At 49.3% G+C, this 12,646-nt stretch overlaps 1 protein-coding gene across 1 annotated transcript in view; it reads left to right on the top strand.

Moving 5' to 3' along the window:
* The window catches only part of SDF4 (stromal cell derived factor 4), a 54,823-nt gene that overhangs the window by 31,746 nt on the left and 10,431 nt on the right, over positions 1 to 12,646 (top strand). The window contains exons 3-4 of the mRNA XM_029065529.1: positions 2,206 to 2,342; positions 4,751 to 4,864. Of these exons, the coding sequence (XP_028921362.1) occupies positions 2,206 to 2,342; positions 4,751 to 4,864 (251 nt within the window). The remainder of the gene's footprint in view (positions 1 to 2,205; positions 2,343 to 4,750; positions 4,865 to 12,646) is intronic.

Here is a 12,646-nt window from a genome sequence, read left to right as displayed (position 1 = left end):
TAGTACAGTGCTTGGCAGATTATAAATGCCATTAAAAAAAAAAAAGATTGGCTTTGGAGTTCTCTCCACCAACTTAAGTGCTTAACAAATTCCATTTAAAAAAAAAAGTAGAAGTCACTCAGGAACTTGAGATTCCCTCCCCTATAGTCGCCGAGGAGCCATCTGCCTTTCGTGCTTCCTTTTTTGAAAAAGATTTGAGTCCACCAGCGCCTGCATCTATTATCTACAATCCCTGTAGTTACTTCTGGCCAGAGGTCAGTGTTGGTCAAGGGCTTCCCTCCTCTGCGGCCGTCCCCTCCAAACCCTGGAGTGGCCCCTCAGATAGCACCCTCCTCACCCTCGCTGCCCATGTCGAACTACCCAAGCCTCGGGCCCAGCCCTCATCAGATTCTGGCCAGACTGTTATGCCCGCCTTCTCAACGGACTCCCTGGTTCTAGCTTCGTCCTGCACCCATCAGCCCTCCATGCTCATGTACAGGTCATCCTTCTGAAATATCGCTCTGCCCACCTCTCTCCATTCCTCCGAAACCTATGATCTTTGCTTACACAGATACATGCAACCCCCCACCCTCCCATGGCCTGGTGGAAAATGCCTGGGGTCTGGGAGTCAGAAGACCTGGGTTCTAATCCCGGCTCTGCCACTTGACTGCTGAGTGACCTTGGGCAAGTCACATCACTTATTTTTGTCTTAGTTCCCTCATCTGTAAAATGGGAATTAAATCCTCCTCATTCTGCCATAGACTCTGAACCCCAAGTGGGATAGGCGCTGTGACCATCCTAATTATCTTGTACAGTGTTTGGCAGATAACAAATACCATTAAAAAAAATTGACTTTGGAGCTGTCTGCACCAAATCTTCCCATTTTACGCAATTACTTTTTTTACCCCTCCTCCCCCCCACACCACCCAGCTCAGTCTCTTCCCACACGTGACTTCCAACTGTACCCCATTCTGGACTCTCCTGCCTCCGTCCCCTCACTCATGCCATTTTCTTAGTCCTTTTAGTCCTCCCCTGACTAAATCAACCAGGCCACAGCTTTCCCCATGTGTTCTGAGCCTTCCTGAAATCCCACCTCCTCCAGCAAGCCTTCCCTGATTAATGTGTATTCCCTGCCTCAGAGCAACCCAACAGCCCCCACTAGCATGGATGTATTCACTTACTCCCATCCTTGGCCCCTATGTATGTAGGTATGTTTATTCAGGGTGGGTTTTTGGTTTGTTTTTTGGTATTTGTTAAGTACTTACTGTATGTCACACTGTTCTAAATGATAATAATAATAATGTTGATATTTGTTAAGTGCTTACCAAGTGCCAAGCACTGTTTTAAGCACTGGGTAGATTCAAGGTAATCAGGTTGTCCCACGTGGGGCTCACAGTCTTCATCCCCATTTATAGATGAAGGACCTGATGCACAGAGAAATGAAGTGACTTGCCCAAGGTCACACAGCAGACAAGTGGCAGAGCCAGGATTAGAACCCATGACTTCAGGCTCCCAAGCCCGGGCTCTTGCCACTAAGCCACACTGTTTCTCGGGGCTTAGCTGCTTTGCTGGGGAAGGTACAGATTACTTAAGTCGGGCTGAATCCCTGTCCCGCATGGGGCTCACAGTCTAAGTAGGAGGAAGAAAAGGTATTTAATCCCCATTTTACAGTTGAGGAAACTGATTCACAAAGAAGTGAAGTGACTTACCCAAGGTCACCCAACAAGCAACTGGCTGAGCCGGGATTAGAACCCAGGGCCTTCCAACTCCCGGGCTTGTGCCTTCTCCACTTGGCCATGCCGCTTCCCAGTCAATTGACTGGGAGTTTTTCTGTTTTTATCCCACTTCGTAAACATTTTTACATCTCCCTCCTCTATTCAAGTACAAGCCTCTTGTGGACAGGAATCACGTGGGCTGGTGGGAGTTGTGATGAGGGTCACAGGCTGGCTCGATCTTGAGCACACGTTGTACTTTCCCAAGCCTAATGTGGTGCCGGGCAGCCAGAGGGCAGTCCGTGAATCCCATCGCCACGACTGCTACGGGAAGGTCGTGGGATGGAGGGCATGGGGAGGGCTGACCCCATTCCCACGCACCCTCTCCCCCATCCCCAGGGTGCCTGGCCCACATGGAGTCCCCCTGCTCACCTTCTGGCTCCCCGTCCCACCCAAAGGAGCCGGGCTTTTTCTCCAGAAAATCGTTCTTCAGCTGCCGCTCGTCTCCCTACAGGGTGGACATGGACAAAGACCGAAGGATCAGCGCCGGGGAGATGCAGCGGTGGATCATGGAGAAGACAGAGGAGCACTTCCAGGAGGCGGTGGAAGAGAACAAGATGCACTTCAAAGCAGTCGACCCTGATGGGGATGGTAAGAAAGCTTGACCTGTGCTTGTTCTGGGGGGTCCTGGGCCCCCTGGAGTTGTAGGGGGCGGCCAGGGTAGGGGACAGGCTGCCTCTGGGTCAGAGGGTGAGCTCAACCCATTTGTGACTGAAGGTGTTTTTTGGGGGTTTTTGATGATTTTTTTTAAGCACTTACTGAACTCTAGGCACTGTACTAAGTGCTGTGGTAGAGACAAGCTAATCAGGTCGGACACAGTCTGTGTCCCCTACAGGATTCACAGCCTCACTCTCCATTTTACAGAGGAAATAACTGAGGCACAGTGAAGTGACGTGCCCAAGTCACACAGCAGGCAAGAGGCGGAGCTGGACTTGGAACCCTGGTCCTCTGTCTCCCAGGCCTGTGCTGTTTCCTCTCGGCCTCACTGCCTGAATATGTGACTTCTCCAGAACAAAAAGCATTTAAGCCCCAGGAGGCCATTTCCCACACATTCCCAGCACCGTTGTAGGATTTTCCAGCGGCAGAGGATCCCCTGGACTGTTATGGACTCTGTCTCGCAGGTGCCAGAAGTTGCAGGGAGGGGATGGGCCTGCTTACTGACAGCTCTGCCGACACCCCTCGAACTGCCTCCCTCCTTCCTTCCCTTCCTGCCCACCTTTCTCTCACCTTCCTTCCTTCCTTCCAAAGAGAAAAAGAACAGTTCAGACTCAAAGAAGATGCCTCTGTGGGTCACTTGCCCATGTGAGTGTGACTGCAAAGGCCTCTGTGGGACCCCCAGAACCAACCACCCTGGACACACACAGACTGCCTTGTTGTAGGATTTGTTAAGCGCTTACTAAGTTCCAGGCACTGTACTAAGCACAGGGGTGGATACAAGGAAATTGGGTTGGACATAGTCCCTGTCCCACATGGAGCTCCCAGGCTTAATCCCCATTTTGCGGGTGGGATCACTGAGGCCCAGAGAAGTGAAGTGATTTGCCCAAGGCCACACAGCAGATAAGTGGCAGAGTCGGATTGGCTGCTTGCGTCCTCTGGTGCTCTTTTCACTTGCGCCTCCTTGCTTCAAAGCAGTGTGGCTCAGTGGAAAGAGCCCGGGCTTGGGAGTCAGAGGTCATGGGTTCTAATTCCAGCTCTGCCTCTTGCCAGCTGCGTGACTTGGGGCAAGTCACTTAACTTCTCTGTGCCTCAGTTACCTCATCTGCAAAATGGAGATTAAAGCTGTGAGCCCCACTTGGAACAAACTGATCACCCTGTATCCCCCCAGCTCTTAGAACAGTGCTTTGCACATAGTAAGCGCTTAACAAATGCCATCATAATAATAGTCTTTATTAGATGCTTAATGTGTGCAGAGCACTGTACTGAGTGCTGGGAGAAAATACACTGGGGGGAAATGAACACGTTTAGGCATCCTTTGTTGGCTGTTCCCCTTACATGTCCCACTTGATGCAGTTAGGATGTGGGGCCTGTAGGAGGCAGGCTTCTTTTTTTTTTTTTTAAATGGTATTTGTTAAGCCCTTAGTATGTAGCTGGCACTGTATTAAGCGCTGGAATAGTTACCAGTTTGTCAGGTTGGATAAACTGGGGCTCACAGTCTTTATCCCCACTTTAGAGATGAGATAACTGAGGCTCGGAGAAGTGAAGTGACTTGCCCAGGGTCACTGAGCAGAGTAGTGGCGGAGCCAGAACTAGAACCCAGATCCTTCCGACTCCCAGGCCTGTGCTCTATCCACTAGGTCACAGTCCGTCCGTCAATCGGCGGTATTTATTGAACGCGGGGGAAAGTGCAGTGCAAAGACACGTTCCTGGCCCACAAGGCCCTTACAGCCTTGAGGGGGAGATGGGCTTTAAAATAGATTCTGGATAGAGGAGATAGTAGAGTGTAAGAATTTGGAGATAAGTGCTAAGGGGCTGGGAAGAAACCACCCTGGGGACAGTGGCCCCCTGGCCCCTTTAACCCAGAATTTGGCCTCTGACAGGATTCTGAGACATTTGGAGGAGCTGGAGGGAAGGACTGGATCTGATTCATTAAGCTCTTGAGCGTTATGGAGGTAGGAGGGGTGTCCCTAGCTCCAGTGGCAACGGTGAAGTGTGCAGTGAGTGCCAGGTTTAAGGTTTCCCCCCTGTCAGCCACTGATCCCAGCTCCGCCACTTGTCCGCTGTGTCACCTTGGGCAAGTCACTTCACTTCTCTGTGCCTCAGTGACCTCACACCTATAAAATGGGGATTGAGACTGGGAGCCCCATGTGGGACAGGGACGGCGTCCAACTCGATTTGCTCTCTCCACCCCAGGATACTATGTACAGTGCCTAGTGCATAGTAAGCACTCAACAAATGCCATACATATTATTTTTACTATTCTGGTCTTAGATGTAGAGTCAGCAGAGTGGTGGGTCTTTGAGCTTCCAGTGTGCTAATAGCTGATCCCATCGTTCTTTCAGGTCATGTGTCGTGGGATGAATATAAAGTGAAGTTTCTGGCAAGCAAAGGCTTTAATGAAAAGGAGATCGCAGAGAAGGTCAAGAACAACGTGGAACTGAAGATCGACGAGGAAAGTAAGTCCATGGAACCCCCACGGCCAGCGTGGGAGGGACTGGCTGGGGACCTTCAACACCAAGGCTCCAACTGCAATGTCCAGGCCCAGGAAAGTCAGAAGGACCTGGGGTCCAATCCCGGCTCCACCACTTGTTTGGTGTGTGACCTTGGGCGAGTCACTTCACTTCTCTGGGCCTCAGTTACCTCATCTGTAAAGTGGGGATGAGGACTGTGAGCCCCCTGTGGGTCATGGATTGTACCCAACATGATTAGCTTGTATCTCACCCAGTGCTTAAAACAGTGTGCTGGGCACATAATAGGCGCTTAATAAATACCGTATGTACAGAAAAAAAGCAGGTTTCAGGCAAAACTAACGGCCCCTTTCTGGGGTGCCTAGAGACACTATGATCGGAAGCAGTATGATGTAATGGATAAAGCCTGGACCTGGGAGTCAGAAAGTCATGGGTTCCAATCCTGGCCCCACCACTTGTCTGCTGTGCAACCTTGGGCAAGTCACTTTACTTTCCTGTGTCTCAGTTACCTCATCTGGAAAATGGGGATTGAGACCGTGAACCCCACGTGGGACAGGGACTGTGTCTAACCCACTTCCCACATCTCTCACTCCTCCGAAACCTCCAATGGTTACCTGTTTCGCTCCATGACAAGCAGAAAATCTTGAACATTGGCTTAAATGCCTTCCATCATCTCTCTACCCACTTACTTATTCATTCTCTTCTGTTACATCCAGCTTACACTCTTTGCTCCTCCCTGCCTGTCTTTCTCACAATGCCTCATCCTTGACTCTCCCGCCTCTGCCCCAGCTCACACCCTTCACTCAATCAGTCAGTCAATCAATTTATTGACCACTTATTATGTGCAGAGCACTGTACACTTGGGAGAGTACAATTCCACAGAATTAGCACACACATTTCCTGCCCAGCGCTTATGGTTTAGAGGGGGAGACAAACATGAATATGAATAAATGTCATTTATAACATAAAGATTTATAATAAATAATTTAAAGTTAGGTACGGAAGAGCTGTGGAGTTGGGCGTGCAGCAAGTATTAAATGTCCAAAGGTCACAGATCCAAGTGCGTAGATGTTGCAGAAGGGAGAGCGAGCCAGGGAAGAAAGGGCTTAATCGGGAAGGCCTCTTGAAGGAGATGTGACCTTAATGAGGCTTTGAAGGTGGAGAGAGTGGTAGTCTTGCGCATATGAGGGGGAGGGAGTTCCAGGCTAGGGGGAGGACATGGGAAAGGGGTCCGTGGTGAGATAGATGAGATCGGGGCACAGTGAGTAAGCTGGAGCTAGAGGACCGGAATGTGAGGGCTGGGCTGTAGTAGGAGATCTGTGAGGTGACGTAGGATGGTGTGAGCTGACAGAGGACTTAAAGCCAATGGTAAGGAGTTTCTGTCTGATGCGGAGGAGGATGGGCAGCTATTGGAAGTTCTCGAGGAGTGGGGGGACATGGACTAAACGTTTTTGTTGGAAAATGGACCATTCCCTTCCTCCTGCCAAGAACTTCTTCCCCCTTCAAATCCATCAAACCACATTTCTCCCCATCTCCAAAGCCCTTCAGAAATCCCTCCTCCTCCAGGAGGATAAATAAATCGTATTTATTGAGTGCTTACTATATGCAGAGCACTGTAATGAGAATAAGAGTAATTCTGGTATTTGTTAAGCGCTTACTTACAGTTTGCCAAGCACTGTACTAATCGCTGGGGTAGATGCAATATTCTTTTTCTTTTAATTTCTTTTAATTTTCTTTTTCCCAGCTCATGTTCTCCCAGCCATCACCTCAGCACTTGTGCATTCAAAACCATCCACTGTACTTTTAGGTACATTATTTAGGTACCCCACTAGTTCAGCATTTCCTCGTCCTCTCTGTAAATTATGTTGTCTTTCTCCCCTACTAGAGACTTGACTGTAAACTCTTTTGGGGCAGGGATGCTGTCTTCGTGCTTCAGACTCCTACTCTTCCAGGGGCTTAGTGCTGTGCTCTGCACACAGTAGATGCTCTTTTTTTTTTTTATGGTACTTGCTAAGCGCTTACTATGTGCCAGGCACTGTACTAAGCGGTGGGGCAGAAACAAGATAATCGGGTTGGACACACTCCCTGTGCGACATGGGGACTCAGAGTCTTAATCCCCATTTTACACATGAGATAACTGAGGCCACGAGTAGGGAAATGACTTGCCCAAGGTCACGCAGCACACGAGCGGCAGATGCAGGATCAGAACCCAGGTCCTTCTGACACCCAAGCCCGAGCTCTATCTCGCTAAGCCACACTGCTTCCTGTGTATTATTGGTTGCTTGACCCTGAAAAATCAGTCCTGATTTTTTTCTCACCAAATCAGTGTATTCTACCCCATGTGCTCGAAGAAGCTCAGAGACAGTTTGACAGGAAAAGACAAATTGAAACTTCAAGCCCAGAATGTTTCCTTCCATGGGTTTGTAAAGTAAAACCGGGTTACCTTGGGTTTTTTACCATTCATCAAAAAGCAACTCAGATGCAAATGCGCATGATAGCGTCGGGCCATGCAGGGGTTTTCCCTCCCTTGGTGTGGCCTTGCGGTCCCCGTCTCCCCCACCCCGGTTTACAGGAACGCTGATCAGACAATGCAGCCAAGAGGAGCCGAGGCCCTTGGCTACGCTCACTCTAATATGGGTCCCCTGCCTCCCCCTCGGTCAATGCTTGTCAGCGTCAATCGTATTTATTGAGTGCTTACTATGTACAGAGCACTGTAATGAGAATAATAGTAATTCTGGTATTTGTTAAGCTCTTACTGTTTGCCAAGCACTGTACTAATCGCTGGGGTAGATGCAAGCAAATCGGGATGGACACAGTCCCTGTCCCGGATGGGGCTCACAGTCTTAATCCCCATTTTGCACATGAGGTAATTGAGGCACAGAAAAGTGAAGGGACTTGCCCAAGGGCACACAGTAGGCATGGGGGGGGTCGGAATTAGAACCCATGACCTTCTGACTCCTGGGCCCGTGCTCTATCCACTACGCCATGTAGCGCTTGGGACAGTACAATATAACAGACACATTCCCTGCCCACAACAAGTTTACAGACTACAATCAGGGGTCTCCCAGCCAGTTCTCCTCCTGAGTGCAGTCCATTCATTCATTCAGTCATATCTATTGAGCACTTACTATGTGCAGAGCACTGTACTAACAATAATAATAATAATAGTACTCATTAAGCACTTAGTATGTGCCAAGCACTGTTCTAAATGCTGGGGTAGATACAAGTTAATCAGGTTGAACTCAGTCCCTGTCCCATGTGAGTGTATCAGTTTCAATCCCCATTTTACAGATGAGGCAACTGAGGCCCAGAGAAGTGAAGTGACTTGCCCAAGGTCACACAGCAGACATGTGGTGGAGCCAGAATTAGAACCCATGACCTTGTGACTTCCAGGCCCGCTCTCTATCCATTACGCCATGCTAAGTGGTTGGGGAGAGTACAATTTAACAATAAGCAGACACATCCCCTGCCCACAGTGAGTTTACAATCTTGAGGTTGGATTCAGTCTAGCGCTCAATCTGGGGAACGAGCATCCAGTCCGACCCCTCTCGAAGCTCTGTGCCCTAAGGGGCGAGGGCATCTAGGGGAACGTTGCCCACGGCAGAGCAGTTCGGGCAGTTGGGGAGGGTTGCGAGCACACCTCCAGTTCCATCCATCCCCACGTCCCTCTGGTCCCCCCAGGGAGGGGAGAGATGGCCATCTGCTACCTTGACTGGGTGTCCTCCCTTCCTGTTCTGCTGTTGAATAGGTCGGCCAGGGAGGCTGAGAACAGAGAACAAAAAGCAAGGGCCTCTGCTTCGCAGAGCAGGTGCAAAGTGTTCTGACTGCCCGGAGAGGGAAGTGCGGTGAGGGTGGGGTTAGGTTTTAGGTGGGAAGGGCAGAGGTCCAAAAAAAAATAATTCTTAAATGGTTAAGGAAAGCCTCTTGGTAAATGCTTAGTCCCCAGTGCATCAAACAGTGCTTGACGCATAGTAAGTGCTTAACAAATACCCTAATAATAATAATTATCATTATAATAATGATGATAATAATGAATGCCCTCCCCACAGCAAAACCCAGAGAGAAGGCCTGCTCACATCTGTCACTGGGACACTCGGAAAAAACTAGAGAGGATGGAAAACCCCAGTTTCTGGCGGGGAGTCCCGGCCACCCAGTACCCTGCAGTATGTGGATTTCGTGTCTCTTCAACCCAGAATTCTGGGAGGCGAGTTTACAGTCTCTTAGGCCCCAGAGTCCTTCCCAGGCTAAACCGGTTGTAGATCTCGGGAGGCAGCTGGGGGATGCCTCACCCCCTTGCTCAATTCAGGGTCCCCTTCTATTGTCCATCTCCAATCACATCCTTGGTGAACTTATTCGCTATCATGACTTCAACTACCATCTCTGCATGGATGAGAAGCAGCGTAGCGTAGTGGATAGAGCATGGGCCTGGGTGTCAGAAGGTCCTGGGTTCTAAATCCGGCTCTGCCACTTGTCTGCCATGTGACCTTGGGTATGTCTCTTCACTTCTCTGGGCCTCGGTTCCCTCATCTGTAAAATGGGGATTGAGACTGAGCGCCCCACATGGGACAAGGATTGTGTCCAATCCTATTAGCTTGTATCCACCCCAGCGCTTTGTACAGTGCCTGGTACATAGTAAGCACTTACCAGATATCACAACTCTTCTTATTGTTACTACTAATAATAATGATTCCCAAGTCTACATCTCCAGCCCTGATCTCTCTCCCTCTCTTCAGTCTCACGTTTTCTCCTGCCTTTGGGACACCTCTACTTGAATGTCCCAGCAAAACTTCAAATTTAACATGTCCAAACTTAATATGTTCATTAAGTTGCCTGCCCCCCCCCCAATCCTGTTCTCCTTGACTTTCCCATCACCATAGACAACCCTGCTATCTTTCCTGACCCCAGAGCTCATAACGTTGACATTATCCTCATCTCATCTCTCTCATTCAACCTAAACGGTGTCACCAAATCCTATCGGTTCTACCTTCAGGACATCTCTAAAATCTTCCCCTTTCTCTGCTTCCAAACTGCTACCATGCTGATCCAAGCGCTTATCATATTCCTTCCTCAACAACTGCATCAGCCTCCTCACTGACCTCCCTGCCTCCTGGTGTCCCCTCTCCAGTTCATACCTCACCCTGCTACCCAGGTCATTTTTCTAAAAAAAAATCATTTAATTGCCCTCTCCCCATGTCTCAAAAACCTCCAGGAGCTGCCCACCCATCTCCACATCAAACAGAAACTCCAGATGATTGGCTTTAAAACACTCCATCAGCTACCCCCCCCACCTCCTACCTGAGAAGCAGTGTGGCCTAATGGAAAGAGCACGGCTTGGGAGACAGAGGTCCTGGGTTCTAGTCCTGGGTCCACCATGAACCTGTTCTGTGACCTTAGGCAAGTCACTTAACTTTTATGTGCCTCTGTTCCCTCATCTGCAGAATTGGGATCCAGTACCTGTTCTTCTCCCTTATGCTTGAATTGTGAGCCCTATATGGGAGCTGTAGGTAAACCCAGTGCTTATTCCGGTGCTTGGCACTTAGTAAGCACTTAACTAATACTATCGTTATTATTATTATTACTTTACCTCACTGACATCCTAATAATGAAAATGGATTTGTTATGCACTAATTATAGCCCAAGTATTGTACTACTAAGCACGGAGACCAGCCTGCCCACTTAGCTTCTCTAAGGAAAACCTACTTAATGTGCTGTACTCTTTGTACCTTGATCTTGTCTGTCGCACTGCCGACCACTTTCCCACATCCTCCTTGTGTCCTGGAACTCCCTCCCCACTTCATATCCAATAGACTACCACTCTCCACATCTTTAATGCCCTCTTAAAATCACATCTCCCTTGAGAGGCTTTCTGTGACCAAAACCTTCCATCCCCCCTCATTCTCCCTCCCTTCTGCATCACCTGTGACATAAGTACTTTGGGACTCACCCCAGCCCCACAGCACTTACATCGATATTCTTATTCCCTGCTGCTTCCCCTCTCAGTAATTTATTTTAATGCTGTCCTCCCCGTCTGGACTGTACGTTCCTTGTGTCTGCCAAATCTTTGGTATCGTACTCTCCCAGGAATGTAGTACAGTGCTCTGCACACAGTAAGCACTCAGTAAATACCATCGATCGATCGATTGATTGCTGTGTGGCAAGACGGGCCCCTGAACAGCTGAGTCTCATTTTGTATCGCTGAGAATACAGTGCTCTGAGCATTGCAGTTGCATTCTCAGAAAATGCCGGATCTGATGAAATGGTTTCTTCAGAAGTACTGAGTCAATAATGGGAAACAAGTTAGATTCTTGGGATTTGGATGTTTTCATCATTTAAAAAGAAAAAAATTGCCTCTTTTCAACCCATATTTAGAAGAAACTTTAAATGGCATAAAAGGGGGCTGTTCTTGGAACCTGGAGGAAGAGAAGAGTGTTCCTCTGTGGAGAAAATCCACAAAGCAGAATGGACTAGCAGAAAGAGAACAGGCCTAGGGAATTTCTGAGCCCGGGTTCTAGTTCTTACTCTGCCACTTGCCCGCTGTGTGACCTTAAGCTAAGTCATTTAAATTCCTTGCACCTCAGTTTCCCAATCTGTAAAATGGGGCTTAAACACCCATCTCCCTCCTACTTAGGCTGTGAGCCCCACGTGTGACAGGGACTGAATTTGGATTACCCCAGGACTTATTACAGTGCTTGGCACATAGTAAGTTTTTAACAAATACCACAGAATTAGTATTAGTATGACATGGAAATTATCCTGTTTGACTGGGCGTGCCCTGAGGACAGGGGACTTGGGTCCTACTTCTGTCATACTCGCCCAAGTGCTTAGCCTTCAGCGGGCACTTGGAAAATCCCACTGATTGATTGGTTGGCGATTGACACAATCTTCCATCAGGGTTGGAGCCCCACTTTCTTCCTGTTGCTGATAGCACGGAGTAGGGTGCACTGTGGGTGAGGGCGGGTCCCACAAAGTAATACGGGACCCGACTGTCCGGAAGGGGCTCAGCACCAGGAAAAGGATGACCAGATTGAAGCTGCAAAAGCAGGAGGGATTGTGGTCGGATTGTGTGACCACTGGATGGGCTAGCCAAGGGGAGGGTGTGTGGGAAGTCAGCCCTCAGAGATCTCTAGGGAAGCGGCCTGCGTGGACTCGGAAGGTTGGACCCTGCAACCTCGGAGTGCTCAGTCCCCTGACAACCTCAGCAGGCCAAACTCTCTCTGGCTTCAGGCTTTCAGCAGGTGGTCTGTAACATCAGTTTCTCCCAAAGGCAAATGGTTTGCCTCTCTCTTTTTTTTCTTCCTTACATCTCTCGAGGCATTCTGGATAGAGACAGGTTGGCTGTGGCAGGAACCAGCCCATTAAGGCTCAAAACTCTTGCCGAAGAGGCAGCAGGGCCTCAATTTACTGAGCTCTCCTTTACTTCCCCAGATCAACCTTCCGCTCCCTTAGAATTTTGTTCGTCAGACTGAGCCCCTTTGCATCCTGCAGTTAGTTCTGGGGGAGTGTGTGAAAACACACCCCGCACACAACCTCACCCACCCACACCCCCTACTTAACACATACTCCTACAAATACGTGTCGTTCCTCTCCCCCCCCCCCCCCCCCCCCGGCGCCTTTCCAGGGCCTGGTCAGTTTGTGTCATTCTTCAAATGAGATCTCTGGAGGTAGGAGGCCTCTCAAGCCTCTATAGATTCCCAGCTGCGCTCTGCTCCTTTTCATTGTCTTCTCAGAAGTAGCTCTCTTCGTTCTCTTACAATGGAAACTCTTACTCAG

The sequence above is a fragment of the Ornithorhynchus anatinus genome, chromosome 5 (assembly GCF_004115215.2).
Source record: "Ornithorhynchus anatinus isolate Pmale09 chromosome 5, mOrnAna1.pri.v4, whole genome shotgun sequence".
NCBI classification, from domain to species: domain Eukaryota; kingdom Metazoa; phylum Chordata; class Mammalia; order Monotremata; family Ornithorhynchidae; genus Ornithorhynchus; species Ornithorhynchus anatinus.
Note: the sequence above shows the minus strand (reverse complement) of the source record. Positions and strands in the feature narration are given on the sequence as shown.